The sequence below is a fragment of the Paracoccidioides brasiliensis genome, assembly GCF_000150735.1.
Source record: "Paracoccidioides brasiliensis Pb18 unplaced genomic scaffold supercont2.4, whole genome shotgun sequence".
Lineage (NCBI taxonomy): Eukaryota > Fungi > Ascomycota > Eurotiomycetes > Onygenales > Ajellomycetaceae > Paracoccidioides > Paracoccidioides brasiliensis.
In genome coordinates, this window is record NW_011371361.1 from 2,491,229 (window position 1) to 2,507,219 (window position 15,991).

General features: G+C 46.0%; 4 protein-coding genes across 4 annotated transcripts; 1 reads left to right on the forward strand and 3 right to left on the reverse strand.

The window, feature by feature from the left end:
* Positions 1–2,071: 2,071 nt before the first annotated feature.
* Positions 2,072–5,674, reverse strand: PADG_04299 (alpha-1,2-mannosidase MNL1; the record flags this gene model as incomplete). Its single annotated transcript, XM_010761103.1, has 4 exons — positions 2,072–4,321; positions 4,391–4,959; positions 5,045–5,448; positions 5,550–5,674. The coding sequence occupies 4 exons, from the start codon at positions 5,672–5,674 to the stop codon at positions 2,072–2,074; spliced, it is 3,348 nt and encodes a 1,115-aa protein (XP_010759405.1).
* Positions 5,675–7,042: 1,368 nt separating this feature from the next.
* On the reverse strand, positions 7,043–8,471 carry PADG_04300 (uncharacterized protein; the record flags this gene model as incomplete). The annotated part of the gene is made up of 3 exons (XM_010761104.1): positions 7,043–7,294; positions 7,447–7,781; positions 7,901–8,471. The coding sequence occupies 3 exons, from the start codon at positions 8,469–8,471 to the stop codon at positions 7,043–7,045; spliced, it is 1,158 nt and encodes a 385-aa protein (XP_010759406.1).
* Positions 8,472–10,700: 2,229 nt separating this feature from the next.
* Positions 10,701–12,200, reverse strand: PADG_04301 (uncharacterized protein; the record flags this gene model as incomplete). The annotated part of the gene is made up of 5 exons (XM_010761105.1): positions 10,701–10,753; positions 10,866–11,621; positions 11,734–11,814; positions 11,903–11,948; positions 12,057–12,200. The coding sequence occupies 5 exons, from the start codon at positions 12,198–12,200 to the stop codon at positions 10,701–10,703; spliced, it is 1,080 nt and encodes a 359-aa protein (XP_010759407.1).
* A 725-nt stretch (positions 12,201–12,925) lies between these two features.
* PADG_04302 (TRAPP complex core subunit BET3) lies at positions 12,926–14,085 on the forward strand (the record flags this gene model as incomplete). The annotated part of the gene is made up of 4 exons (XM_010761106.1): positions 12,926–13,065; positions 13,156–13,375; positions 13,553–13,744; positions 13,969–14,085. The coding sequence occupies 4 exons, from the start codon at positions 12,926–12,928 to the stop codon at positions 14,083–14,085; spliced, it is 669 nt and encodes a 222-aa protein (XP_010759408.1).
* Positions 14,086–15,991: the final 1,906 nt, after the last annotated feature.

The window sequence follows — 15,991 nt, forward strand, 5'->3', positions numbered from 1 at the left end:
CTTCTTCTGATAAAACTAGCAATTTATTTTTGCCATACAACTAGACACGACAAGTATCCCCACCAGAAAAAAATATTCCAATCGCTGCTAGACGTTTTGGACCGTATCATTGTTAGAAGAATCCAAACGTCATCCATCCCGAAGCTAAATGTTCCCCTCGTTCTCGTGTAGTAACTACCTCAATGCCACCATGATGGTGCCAGTTTACAGGAAACAACAAAACGACAAAATCAGCCCGGGGTCGCGGATTTCTGGATCTTTTTAGTTCAGTGCGTCGGCCATGTTGCCCTAATTTCCGTTGGGATATCAAACATATTAAGTAGCAAAAGAGAGAGAAGAGAAAACCGTGATGAAGAAGCGTTTCAATAACCCGCAGATCAATCAAATAACTCGATCAATCACTGAGACATCACATTTCTTCTGTTTGAAGCAATACACCATCTCACATAGACATCGTTATGGCCCACCAGATGGAAAAGCACGGGCGAGGGTCTTGCGTCAAGATAATCGGTGGTTAAGATAATTTTCAATCCGCAGGAAAAACAATCGACAACTGCCCGTCGTATGAGAGCAGAAAGGAACCCTGATATGCATTGCACCAACCCTGTATCTCACCAAAATAGAAAACACCATCAAAAGCAGAGTCTCTTTACCCTTGTTTAATAGGCGACTTTGGAGGAGCCATCAGTGGCTTTAACCTCTCGGTTCGCATGCGTCCAAGGAGCAGCCTTGGGAACAATCATTTGCAGTATTAGATAATTCAGCTTCCCCAACTTCTTTGTTCTTCAGGAACCATGTAGAGCTGGCTACGCAGAGCCATCTAAGGGTTTTTGGGTCGGGGAAATCTACCTCCGACTCGGCCTATTTCCTTTGATTGACAGATGAAGGACCATATCGAGAGGCAGTGGAGGGGATTAGTCGGTGACTCGGACTCTATTCCCAGGCAATGAGGGAGTTAAACGACCATAAGAAACATATGCATGAAATCTGTTGGGGACGGTGGGAGCAAAGGTGTGACGCTCTTTCGAAGCTGAAGATAAAAGCAAAGACTGCTGCCAACGATCAGAGAACAATATGGTGAACATGTAGCGGCCAAGAGATAAAAAGAAGAAGAAAAAGATCTGTAACCACTGTGAGTTGGCGGGTCGTTGGGTCGAGCTTAACAGAACATTTCCTGAATTGATTCGCCAAGCTAGCCTATGAAGTAAGTAGTTAGTTATTCAATATAACTAATGTTAATAGCTAATCACGGATAATCAAGAATAGTTAACCATTCTAGACAAATCACATTTCAAGCACAAACCAAGAAAGAAATGCATATCCTATTAACAAATCTCCTTCGCGCCCAAGACGGCTTGCACGTCTGAGGGATTTTAGCAGTTTGGTAAATTATTTAACTAAAGCATTGTAAACAGGCAAATAGATCTTTTCATAGTAAAAATCTTTCAAAATATCAATCTTCGTCATTCCCTTCAGGTTTTCACCACTTCGCAGAACCGCAGCTCATGCGTTATATAGAGCATGAATTCCAATTCAGGCCGGAACATAGTTAACTGATCCAGCATCTCCTTCTGAGCTAAACGACCCACTATGTATAATCCGTTTGGCGAAACAATGCATAATACACGTACTGCTCGCGGAATCGATCAGGTAGAAGTAGCTCGGAGTACCGCCATGACTGGAGGATGCATGTACTTCTTTGAGATAATCCGGAGGATTTATGTTATTGCAAAAGGAACTCGGGACAAAACTTGACTATATTCGGTAACGCCGGCTGGGGAAAGGGAGATTTTGTACTGTATGTTGATATATTTTCATAGATTTGTATTGCTAATCCATTCAGACGTTGACCAAAAAACACATCAGTTTGTAGTGGTGTCTGTTACAGGTGGGGGAAAACCAATTACAAAAGAGATCTATGAACACAATAGAATTCGCAACCAAAATTATATATAGATATATATATATATCCACAAGAAATAGGAAGCATAAATCGACCAACCTGATAGCATATTCCACATATATCATAAAAAGCAACTTCGGGGTTTAGAGCCGACATACAAATAGACACTTATATCACAATCAAATTGCCAATTGGGATCCCCTGAGACGTGATCGTATATCGTCTTCGGAGACCTACACCCACGGCATGTTTAAAGTAGTTATATGTCTCGTCACCGCCACCGACAAGAACCACGCTTAACGGGTTGGGGCGTGGTATTCCACCGACCACAGTCTGTATTTCGTCGAGCAACGGGCGGATGAGGTGCGGATCCTCAGATTCCATGATGATGGTGGGAGATGCGGTGTTTTGACCCATATCTGAGGCTGATGATAGGGAGGAAGAGGTGGGGAGTGGGTATGGATGATCTCCTGGTTGTGGATAAGAGACCATAATTACGAGCTTTAGGGAGACACGTGAAGGGCGGAAGGAAGGGATATTTTTCAATTTATCAGAAAAGGTACATCCACCGCGTTTTATGACAATGACATTATGGGTTTTGGGAACTGAGGAGGGGAGACGGTGGTTGCAGAGTTCATCTGCAAGATAGATAGAGGACCATGGAAGGCGATTAAGAAACTTCTTGCCCTTGTTGGATTTTGACATAGATACTGCCGTGATGATGGCTTCTTCGACATCGGGCAGGGCAGTTGAGCCTATGCCGGTGGAGGTGATTGCGGGAACACACATACGGATGGAAGGTTGCCGGATTGCAGAGGGTTTTGGTGTAGATGAGTCGGAATCATCGCGAAGAAGGGAAGTAACCTGATTCATGAAAGAGGCGAAGGCTAGTTTCATATTGGATGCGTCCAAGGGGATGTGAAGATCATCCAACTCTTTGATGAGGGCTTGGCGGCTTATGGCGGCAGTAAGAATTGATGTATTACTATTGTCTGCGATTTCTGGTTTAAGATCCAAGACGATGTCCAATAGAGTCGAATCCTGCACCCGTTTGAAGTTGGGATCATCAGAGTTCAGGATATCGGTTACCTCTTTCGAGATGTAAACCTTCTCATCTTTTCCAAGAGGGATGTTGTTAATAACCTGGACTCGAAAGCCTTCTGTGCTCGCAGGCAATCCATTTATAAATAATGGAGCATCCTGGATCATGCCCAGTCGAAGCCCGCCAATAGATTTCACAAGGATCCCATCTTGAACTCTTTCTAGAGATCCAGGGGTAAAAATCGTGTTGCCCAGCAGCGGGAACGTAAGGTCAAGAGTTGGCCTGACAGCCATCGGTGCACTCGTTGCACCTGGTGGGATGACCTCCAGCGGTAAAGTCCACGGGAAGTACGTGTAGTTTGAGGGTGAGATTAAATCAGACATTGAGATGCTTGGATGATCAACAACATATTCAACGATCGGGGAATCAACTTTCGGTCGTGAGGGCATAAGATGTAGTCTAGCGAGGCTCGCGGCGTGAAAAACATCGGGTCGCGAAACAACAGAGGATGCACCAAACGGCAGAGATAAAGCAGGCACCGAACAGGTTTCTCGGCTTGCGTTCCGTTGTGTATCACTGGCCGGGGCTTTTACTAGCTTAGTCGGTTTCCTAGTCGATTTCCTCGTTGACTTCGGTATGATAAGGGGGTGACCTTCGGTGCTGAAAACAAACGGAGCATCAAGGTCATTTAGAGGATGAGAAGGATTAAAAAGTAGGAACAGATATTTGGTAGTTTCTCCAAGGAAGAAGCTCTCCATCCTATCACTTAACTGTCCCGTTCGAACATCTTGAAGGCCAGCCCAGCCACACCTGGTCCAGCATCTTCGTTTGATATCCCGCAAGGCCATTTCTCCAACATAGAGATACCATGGATCCTTGGTGGCCCTGTACAAGTAGTAAGTCGATTCGATAAACTCGGGACGACCACCCCACCATCCAATCCCATTTTCGATGTTTCCTGTAGCAACATTCCATCGCTCTGGAAATGCAGAAAATCGAGTCCAAACGGCAGCATGTAACAGATGGGCTTCGATAGCTTCATCCACATCCCCAGACAAAGTCAAAAGCCCCGGAAAATATGCACTTAAGCTATCGATCCAAAAGGCGCGTGTAGCTCCGGTGATGATATCGCCTTGGACATAATGAGGATATTGGTAACCGGAACCACGATATAAATGGTGTTTAATGGATGACTGAGATTCTTGCCACGCATTGAGGAACGCATCGGGAGAATGCTCTTTCTCACTGAGAGGTGCGTAATAATCATCCAGCTTATGAAACGGGCTGGATATATTAAACGACGGGCGATCACCCTCAGATAACAGAATGTGAGACTTCAATGCATATTCGAAAAAGCTGTCAATTCCAGCGCCAATCTGCCACAAAAATTCACCGATTAGCAGCAATTTCAAGCGAAGTAAAATTTAAGACATAGTCCAACATACTCCAGTATATGAGGTCACCCATTTCCCCGATTCAGCATCAATGCCGGCTCCAATCAAGCCAATATCAGTACGACGGGACCAGACAGCCCAAAATGCCCTTTTCGCAAGTTCCTCGAAACGACCGTCGCCAGTAAGCCTACTAAGAACTGTACATTCCAGAACCAAACTCCCAGCACCTGCGCTGCACGTCTCTGTGACCTCAGGTTTCCCGGTAGACTTCCCTTGCCGTTTGCCCTGAGCATTTCCCATAGGGTCAGAGGATTCTAGTGTTGCTTCCGCGTTCAAAGGTGAGTTGGTGTAAAATGGAACACCGTGTCGCAGGTTAACGCGGGGATATGGAAGACCCGTTGCAGTGTAGAAAGCCGGAAGGATCCTGGTCCCAAGATCCATCGCGAGACGAAGCAGCTGTCCGTCATAAACGAATCCATTTTCCCAGCGGATACCAGGCTGGCCTTTCGTATGTCCGCTTTTATCCCATAGCTTCGCGTAGGAGGCTTCGTCTTCCGGGGGCTCGTACCCACGGATGGGTAATTCCCCTACTGCGAAAAGATGCGCGCTCAACAGGCCGCCTATTTAGGTGACAGACGGTCAATTGTTGGTTCAGATATTCCTAGTGCTTTATTTCTGATAAGTTTGGACTTATATTCTGCTTACCTAGCCCCCGAATCACGGTTTCAAAAACCTGGACCTTGCTGTCTGAATCGAACCCTTTTCCCTTTGAGCCCCTACCAGCAGGCCCATCTGAACCGTCTCCATACAACTCAACCAAATCCCGCACTCCGTCCTGAAAATATCTCCATGCCTTGCGCGAGGCTTCCAAATCTGAAACCGAATCGGACGAAGAAGATGGTGGAGAGGACGACAGAATTGCCAGGGTAGACAAGCTGTCGACTAGAGTCAGGGAATAATTCCCCAGAACATCATTAAGGTCAACATGAGCAGGATTTCCACGATCGCGAGTTAACGGGCCACAAGAGACTGGTTTCAATTCATCTTCAGGAAACGCATGCTTCATGTAATTCTCGTAACCGTGGTAGAACATTTGTTCTGTTTCTTTTCTAGATTAAAAAAGTGCATAAATTAGATCTTCGAACCTGGCCAGCTTATTCTCTACATTCACCTTGCTTCCCAGAAGAGATATATGGATATATTTGCATACCTCAACTCCCTAATCTGTCCCCCTCTCATCCCCTCAACTGGAGGAATCCATAACGAGAGAGCTACAATAGCTCCTAGCGTCCAGACCGCCACCGTCCAATCTGCAACACCACGAAAGACGGGCATTTGGGAATAATGTCGACATCTCGAGCGCATCACCAACGACCAAAGGAATAATTGTAAAAGGTTTGGGATATCATGGATAATCTCCGGTGCCCTCAACAATGCCGCCTGCTTGATAGTGTTGGGCGAACAAAAATGTTTCTTGCCTCTCCGATACTCATCAACGGTACAGATACACTGGACGAGGGGTACAGGGAGTATGAGTTTGCCAGTTCATTCGAAGAAAAGAGAAAGAAAGAAACGGTATTATATCTACTGATTCCGTCCCATATGCAAGCCCGTTGCGCTCGGATATAAATCGATGCTTAACGGTGTAAAGTTGTAGATATTTCGGACTTTGACCACAGTATCCAGTTAGTAAAACTGGTCCTACTCCCTGATTATATCAGCAGGCCCCAACACTAACTAACTAGTTAGTTAAACTAGTGCCGGGGCAAACGTCCCACAGCTGAACATTGTTTACGGAGGACCAAATGAGCATTGCTCTGCAACGTAGAATTAGTTATTATACATTCCCTCTTCAACTTCCGGCCTCAACGCCAGAGTTAGGGGTAGTTTAGATTAGGATTAGGCTAGAACTAAGAATTAGAGGTTACAATTACAAGTTAGTTAAGAGCAAGAATCCTGAGAATATGATAAAATCTCTATCATCAAGAGTATATGGAGATGATGTGTTGTGAGATGTGTCTCGTGCGTGGCTTTAATGAGAAGATGTCATTAATCAGGCTGACGATTTTTCTGACTTGACTTTGAAATCATGTTCAACTGTGACTTCGCCCGTAGACTGGTTTATAGCTGGGGTGACTCTGAATTGATCATGGTTTTAAAAGGTGGGCTCGACTTAAACCCATTCAAACATCTTTAGATAACTACTGTAAACCCCAACGCTCCAGGTATGAGTAATAATAATTTAACACCTTTGTTTATTTAGGTAGATAGTTAATATATATTATCAAATATAATCTTCTCTCTTTTCTTGTCTCTTGATACATGCATATCGGTACTAGTATATGTTTCGTGTTGATTTTTAGGAACCTGATAATGGACTCCGAGCAACCCCTTGTTTGGTCTCTGCCATTTGGTCTAAACGGAGCTATGTAACTATACAGAATTGCCAACATCAATACAGTTTTTAATCCCCCCGCCCCTATTCCCTCCCAACACCCATTATATATAACTCAACCCTCACCCCCTATTCTCCTAAAGCTAAAACGAAAACAGACACCAGTGCCAGCATCATTATTAGGAAGAAAACACAGTCAAATAGACCACATGTGAAAAAATCAAGAGAAATATAGCATTCAAAGCACTCGAGTTGATACTCAATAGAAAAGAAAAAAAAGGGAAAGGGAAAACACTCATTTTATATATTCACGGTTTCCATATCGATCGTTCTGCAGGATGAATATCCGAGTCTTCGCGTGCAAGCGGACGTGGGTGTGACTCCGATGATTCTGTTTCCCTTTGACGCTGTGACGGCAAGTCAAGGACGTACTGGACTCCATCGTCTGACACATAGCTCGGGGGCCTATTTGGTACATCGTTGGCGCTATTGACTTCCGTACTTCGTTGAACATCTGCCTCTTCGCGTCGTTGCCAATGTACAAGGTTGGGATTTATTTTCTAGAGCAGAGGATATTATTAATCACACGTAGACAATTTCGTGGGTTTTCAATTTTGAAATTTGAAAATATTAAAATTAAATTTTTTGAGTTGCATCAGTGAAATAATGAAAGAAATGGATGAAATCGATATTTGGATTGCTCTGTACATACCACACTACTCTTCCAAAGACCATAAGCAGGAGGTGGTGGCGTGGGACCATTCGAGTTGTTGCTGCCGGTAGCGTTGTTCGCATGCACATCCATGCCCATAACATCCTCTTCGTCCCGGGCCAGAATGACGGGTATGGGTCGGTCCGGTTGGGCGTATCCAGACGTGCCAACTCTCTCTCCCATGTGCAGAACGTATGGCGGCGCTTGCCGCCATGCGATCATGAGGAAACGGATAAAGGAGTGGGAGAAATATATCACCAGGAGCATGAGTACTAAGATGAGCACAACATGAAATTCACGTCCTAAGACGGAGAAGGAGAAAGAAAGGACAATATCTAGTGACAAATTGGTAAGTATGTGACCTGGTCATCCAACATTCGCCTGACTTGGTAGAGTAGTTATTGATTGTTTATGGCAAAGGTAGTGGAAATAAAAGATTGCTCAAAGCACTTACAAATGATGAAAACCGCAATGAGGAGAAATCCAGCCAAGACACAATCGATCAGCTTTCTCCTCGCCTCCTTACACTTCACGCCAGGTCCACAGCAAAAGCGGTTCGATTTGGACTTATCGCAGTTTCTGTGTCCAATCCATGTTCCCGCATACGCTCGTCCGGCTTCCCTGGCAGACGGTAATGAATTATTATTTGAACCGTTCACATCTTGTAAAAGGGGTCCCTGCGTCTGGCCAGTTTCGTCGATATCCATCCTCGAAAGGGCAGACGGCTGTACGTCCATAGCTGATGACGGCGTATGCCGGTCTATGAAAGGACTGATGGATGTAGATGGCCTCCTTATTCTAGAAGCATTACCATGTTGCCGTGGTCGGGAGTTATCAGCTCTTTCGCCGGAAAACAGACGCAGTCCTATTCGAGGTGCCGGAGGCTTTGAAAAAGGCGGCACATTTTGCGCGCCAATACTCGAAGTTCCGGTAAAGAAAGACCCAACTCGGGCACGAAAGCAGGGATGATGCCATCTCGTTCCTGGGGATTCCTGCCGTCCTAATAAACAGATAGAAGGCTCCATCGCAATTCTCCTTAATCCCCTGCTCTATTGATTCCCCAAATCATACGTGAAAAATGTATATTGTGCGGGGAAAACGGGACCTTATACATGGAGTGGTAACTAGATATAAAAGCCCCCAATGGACGAGAGAATCAAGACTTTCGTACTCCCCCACAACGATGATGCCTTTGTCACACGCACGTAATGTATCCGGCTTCGTATTCCCCTCCGACAGTCAAGCCGTCAATGATTGTTGAATAAAAAGTCGCGGTCTACGCGCGACTGATAGTTTTCCCTTCTGTAACCCGCGACGGGACCCGTGGCACAGCACACTAAGATCTAGAAGGGGTATGATAACGGAAAACGAGTGGTAGTCGATTGATAAAAATAAAATATATTATTGTGGGAGACAAGACCATGTAAGATGGAGCTCAAGGCATGTTGAAAGCAACCGGTGATGAATCCTTAGACCCAACCAACGGGAAGCCAAGCGCGGAATCAAGCTCCTAGACAGGGTATGAGAACGACTGGAAGGCTGCACTTGTGAAATAGATACAGACTGGCGATATTTGTCATGGGAGTCTTCAAAACAAACGCAAAATTAATGAGAGAAATAGATCGTAGAGGATGGTAAATCAATTCGTGTGGTGGTCAAAGAGAGAAGACTCAAGTAAAGGAATGAATGTATACAAAAGAATGAGTGGGAACAGGAGGGAATTTGCCGGACTTCGCTCTCCTTGGCCAGCGGTTGGGAATGCGAGTAGTTGTTCAATAACTACCTATTACTAAAACGAGGTGTGTATACAGAAGGAAAAGAAGCAAAAAAAGAGGAGAGCCTCCTCCTTGATCAATCATCAGCACTCCTAGATCCATACAGAGACCCGTAACGACCTATAAGTTGCTGAGGACGGAGAATGAAAAGCTGGTCCTCAAACTCTAAGCTTTGGTCAGTTTGATCATGCAGAAAGGGATATTTGGTACTACCACGCAAGCGTGGAGCAACACAGACACTCAAAGGGGTGGCCAGGAGGTGGCGGCGGACGACGATCCACGGCCTAGCCCATCTTGCCACGGAACTATGTTAGGAAATCTTCTCTCCTCATGCAGTCCATTGGGAGCGGACGGTGTATCAGAGATTGCCTTTTTCGTGGACGCAGGATTGTGAAGACCAGAAAGAAAAATAATAGCGAGATCTGGTGCAGGAGGCGGGCCCTAGAATAATGACAACAGCCGTGTCTTAAGTGGGTTTCGGATCGTAGGCTGGGACGTTCGCTTGTTGGCCAGCATCCCCCCCCCCAGTGCTTCATCGAGGTTTCGGCACTTCGTCTACAGCCTACCAAACGCAAGAAGAGTTTTACTGCCGTTAGTTGGGAATGACATGTGAAACAACAAGAAAAAGAGATAGAGAAAAATCAAAGGAAAGGAAAATAGCTCATGCAAATGTAGAGTCTGCCTATCTTCCCAAGAGACAGGAACTAAAACGAAGTTGACTCCTCATTTCGGATAGGTTTTACCCTGCAAGTCAAAAAGGGGAAATAAGTAATACATGGATTTGCTTCTGACAATGCCACAGTCGTTTTCCTATCTCTACGTTCTCTCAATGAAATAAGCATTAGCAAATGAACTCTGAGATTTTCTTCTGAAGAGAAGCATCATGACAGGCAATATTCTAGGAGTGGGGCATTTAATATTACAACCCCCCATTACATATCTTAAGTAGCATCAGGTAGCAAGGAGTGATCTATTAATAACGCAACATCACATAGAACACAACCATACCCAGGAGCCTGAATATTAAGGGAGAAACATGACACTTCTGGGTGTGTGATCCCTCTATTCGTAACTTTCCTGGAGTTTGAAAGGCGTCTGTCTGATTTTCAAGGATGCTTGGTGGGACGTTTGTCCCCGTCCAGACTGCATGGGCGCGGGCAAAATTATATCCGGTGAACAGTGGAACAGTGGTGGTGGTATACGACATCATATTGTACAGAATCACAAGTGCTGCTAAATTGAAAAGAGGAAATAAATATAGGAAGCGCGAACGCTAAGGATTTCTATTGAATGCCAATTAATTCCTGCATGGTATCGGGTTTTCCACAAGCCAAATTAAAAACCATTTGTAGATTCAAGCCGTGGTGTCTGGAGAGAATAATTTCCTTCGCTAGAATGTCGATATGGCGGGACTTGGGAGGAATTGAAACAATATTCAAACGCCGTTACCGAGAGAGGTATCTATTTGATAATGCAATTTTATTTTCCAAGCTCCCCAAGCATAAGATTCCGATCTGACGAGCCAGAAACAACTAGAGATACGAGATAGTCTGTGTTAGCAAAACCGCAATACCCATTTCAAGTGGAAGAATCTTTGCCATGGGTTTAGCTCTTCTTTCTATTTTGGAGCTTTTCTTGACTTACTTATAGGCTCCTCGCCGGGTGAAAACCGCACATCGTTCACCGTTCCCTTATGGCCGGGCAGCTTATACAGCAACTTGCCCGACTTAGTATCCCACACAACGACACTTCTGTCTCCGCTGCCAGCCGCAATCTTCTCCCCAGTCGGATTCCAGCTAGCCCGGATCAAGTTCTTCTCCAACCCAATTGGCGCACCATCATAGATCTTAATATGTCTATCCGCTGGCGCAAATGGCCTAATATCCCACGTCCGCACCGTCGAATCGTGCGAATTGGAAAGCAGCGTTTGCGAATCCGGCGAGATCGACAGGGACGATATCGTATCCGTATGTCCCAGCATTGAGTACGTGATTGCGCGTTTTCGTATATCCCAGACGTGAATGTCGTTATCGATGCCGCCGCTGTAAATCTCGTTCCCGGCCTCCGCCAACGCAACGGCCGTGACGGGCATTTCCGACTCGAGGAAATCAATCGCATCTTTCTGTCGCGGGTCCCAGATGCCCACGCACCCATCGTCGCTGCCGCTTATTAGCAATTCCTGACCCCGCCGGCTAACATCGAGACAATTGATGATCTCCTCGTGGCCGACATGGCGACGTATTCGTTGGCCTGATTCGACATCCCAGCTGACTAGGGTCATGTCTGCGGAGGCTGAGAATATGATTTTGGAATCCCGCGACCAGTGTAGATCTAAGACTGCTCCCTTGTGCCCTGTGATTACCCCGTAGTTCTCGCATTGACCGTATGTTCGCCATAGCACTGTGGGTTTATTTATCCAGGACACGGGTTAGTTTCCCTCAAGGGCAAACACAACTAGATTTCGTAAAATGGCCTGCTGCGATAGCCGCCGCCAGAGTAAGAACACACGTACATATCGAACGATCCATTGAACCAGACACAATGTTCTGACCTGTAGGATCAAACCTCGTGGCAAAAACCTCTCCGGAATGTCCTATTCAAGATTCCGCATGAATCAGCACCACTGCAAAATCGTCCAACAAAAACCTACCATAACTTTCGATCCCAATCACCAAACGCACCTGTAAGTTCCATAATGGGAGCTTCAAGACCACTCGTCCGGGGAATCTGCCAATAGTTCCAAAACGAAACCCGTCAGCTCCTCAAATCACATGTCTTTAAGCCAATAAAACAAACAAAAGGAATAATCTCTGAATCCCACACTGTCAAACGTACAGCTTGTATTAAAGCACCATTTTGCGTCGAATTATTCACAACAGCTACTGCGCTCCCAGTTCCTGGAGTCGCATCTGACCGCGGCCGCTTGACCAGCTGCGTGGACCCAAAGGAGTCCTGCGCCGGGCGCTTTTCAGCAGACATCATGCCTCACGCGACAAGCAGCAATCGTGCTGCAAGGGAAGGAAATGTGTTGTGAGGGCTTGAGCTTAAGCCGGCTAAATTCGATGATAGTTATAGGAGAAAGACCGTTGGATAAGTTCCAGTGCAATTGTCAAATTATAATAAATTCAAGGAGATATGATATTGAGCAACAGTTAATGCAAAACCGGTTATATAAAATTGCCAACCAGCAGAAGGGGGAATTCGACTGCTTTCAGCGTGAGTTCAAAAGGCGATTGGGTTCGAAGTTTTGTAACCCTCTGGTGGTTGTTTCGCAAATATTTGGTGGTTGATTTGAGCGCGGCTAGGGCCCATTTAGCGCCGAAATGAGCCACACCTCTCGCATCCCTATACGGGCAATCAGCGAAACTGCGCTCGCATTCATGCAATCCATCATTGCTCCCATGTCACCACAACAACCCTCAAATCCACCAGCAGTTACATCTATATGATGAATGATATGATACGATGTGATGTGTGACATTCCAGCTACTATATTACCTCGTTATTAACGTCGAATATATTTTCCCAAACTAAATTATATCTCTCCTTGGACGTTGCAAAGGACCTATATACATGGGTAGCTGTGTCCATCGGCCAAACTGACAGCTAGCGAGGACTCTCTCAATCCATCCGCGTCTACCTATCAACGTTCTTACAGATATCGGAGTCCTTTAACGCTACATTTCCCCCATATACAGGCCAACATGGCCTCCACCAAAACCGCAAGAATAGGAGAAGAGTCTGTATTTCCATCTCCCCCAATACCCTCTCCCGCAAAAGCATTCCACCCCAATCCAATCCAAGCTAACCCTCCTCTCCCACCCCCTTTTCCCAGGACATGGAAGTAAGTCCCAAACCCGTGCAAAATCTATCCTCCATCCTCCATGCTCCCGTCGACCTTACCTTTTAACACAATCCACCCCCCGCCCCCCAGGACAAGAGTCGACAAAGTCAACGCCGAACTCGTAACCCTGACCTACGGCACAATTGTCGCGCAGCTCTGTAACGACTATGACAGCGACTACGCCGAAGTAAATAAGCAGCTAGATAGGATGGGCTATAACATCGGCATGCGCCTTATAGAAGATTACCTGGCGAAATCGAATACGGGCCGCTGTGCGAATTTTCGAGAGACGGCGGATATGATTTCGAAGGTTAGTTGTACATTTTACACATTCACATTCACATACACATACACATTTCATGTGGGACATGGACATAGAAACCCTTTTCCCGGAGTTCCCCCTCCCCCCTGATACTATTTTTCTTTGGCGCTATATATTGTTGCTAACTGCAACTGTTTCGAAACTTGTTGTTCGGGACGTGTGCAGGTTGGTTTTAAAATATTCCTAAACATCACGCCGACAATCGCAAACTGGACGAGCGACAATAAGTCCTTCTCACTCATCTTTGATGAGAATCCGCTGGCGGACTTCGTGGAGTTGCCCGATGATGGAAGGGCGCAGGATGAGTTGTGGTTTTCGAATATCTTGTGTGGGGTTCTTAGAGGGGCATTGGAGATGGTGAGTTTGTTTATATTTTTATTTATTTTATCTTTTCATCTATGTATTTTTGTATCTACATATATATATGCTATGTCCCTTGTTCTATATTTACATCTATCTGTGCCGCACCAAAAAGAAAATTATTTTCTACGGCTGCGGCTACGGTTCTGCGGCGTTTCATTTCATCTTGCCTTTTTTGTCATGCGTGCCACCTCAAGTATTTACTGACAAATTTCCCACAGGTCCAAATGCAAGTCGAAGCACATTTTGTGAGCGATGTGCTGCGGGGGAATGAGACGACGGAGATGCGGGTGTCGCTTGTTCGGTATCTGGAGGACGAGCTGCCGCCGGAAGATTGAGATGAGATGAGATAATTTTTTCCACGTTTATTCCCTACTCTGTTGCCCTGTTCTCCCTTTATTTCTTCTTTCTTTTGCATGGCAAGGGTACGTGTTTATAGAGAAGACACAGGTGGAGAGGCTCAGTTTGATTTAGATATTTATGATATGGGAGTGGAGTTCTTTTGGAATTGAATTTATTATATAATGGTACCACCAAAACGGCGCGCACCTTCTCCGGTCAATTACTATACTATATATATGCTATCTAATACCCCGGGGAGCATCCTTTGTCCGCGTACATATGTGTACTTGCTGCTATTATAATTAATTTCATTTTCCTCTCCCCCCTTTCGACAGTCAAGATCCCCAGCGGATATGGAGATCACATGATCTGTCTAGCAGTAAGAAATCACTAGCTATAGCCAATGAGAGTGCGGGATAATCCTAGAGTCGATCAGTCACGTTGCTCGTGGGACCCGCATGCGGCGCAAAACCCGCCCTCTCTCCAGTTCTATTGAGCGCCGGGAGTTGGAGGAAAAGATTATCTTAGGTAATATTGTTGAGTCAGCTCCGTCAGTTAGCTAAGGATGGAATGACGAAGTAAGCAACAACAACAACAACTGCCCTGAAGTCGTATTGCATTATGGCATCCAATGGATTTTGGATGTATTTTAAAACATGACAAGGATAAGCATCAAGTAGAGGCAGAAATAGTGGGGAGAGGCCGAGTAATTTGCACAGATGGTGCATATTGGTCACCGTTCCACGACCAAAAGTGGAAGTTCACCGTCAATCCCTCCTTTGTCCTTCTGCGTCATTGAAATTACCTAATTTTTTTCATCAGTCTTTCTACCTAATTCTCCCTTAACATGTAGATCGTCAGGTCCCTAGGTGCTATATGTATGCCCGATACCCCAACCCGATGACCCCAAACTCAATTGCCCAACCACGAAAACTGCCCAACTGGTCCCTCCATCCCACCGTTGATTATCTCTCGCTAACACTACCGCATTGGGTGTTGGCGCCCAGCTGAGTCATCAAACGCGCTCCTCGTGATACGGTGCGTGACAGAAAGTTCCCAGGACACGGGTACAGCTGGGACTAGGATAGCCATTGGAAATAGATAATCCGGCGCCGCAGCCCGCATTGATTTGATAGAACGAGGAGCGAGCGGGAAAGAGCGAGCTGCAACAGGACCAAGCCTTCCCCCCCCCCCAAGAGACGACGCAGACAACAAACGAACCTGGCGAGGATAATTCCTACATGACCATTCGAGAGAGGGGGGAAGAGACCACAGAGAGAGCTAGAGAGCAGCCCACTGCTGCAACTCGTGCTGCCACCGCCCACCGCCCACCGCCCACCGCCCACCGCCCAACTGTCTGTTCCCGCCGCTGCGACCAGCTGCTGCTTGGTACACTTATATTCAACCACTTGCTAGAGACATACATACTACCGCTGCTGCTGCTGCTGCTACAGCTACTACCACTACTGTCAGTAGAGCCAACGCTCCTGCGACTCAAACCACTCATTTAGTGATATTCTCCTCTTCCTCAATTCTCCACCACCACTTCCACCCATCATTAACTCTTCCTCTCCGTCTCCGTTTCCCACTTCCCACTTCCCACTCCCCCTTTCAACTCTTCCCTTCGCTGTCTCTCCCCATTCCATTCCATCCAAGACCCCCCCACCCTGCTGAACAGCAACCGCGAATGTAACAGCCATCCCTTCGCGGGGTCCGCTATTCCTGCTCTTCCTTCTTCTTCTTCTTCTTCTTCTTCTTCTTCTTCTTCTTCTTCTTCTCCTTCTTCTCCTTCTTCTTCTCAGCTATAGGTACCAAAAAAAAAAAACCCCCCCCATAAAATTAAACTAGAGCTTTTTATTGACGCCGGGGGCTTCGAGGTTGTTTTGGTCCCCCGCCAACATA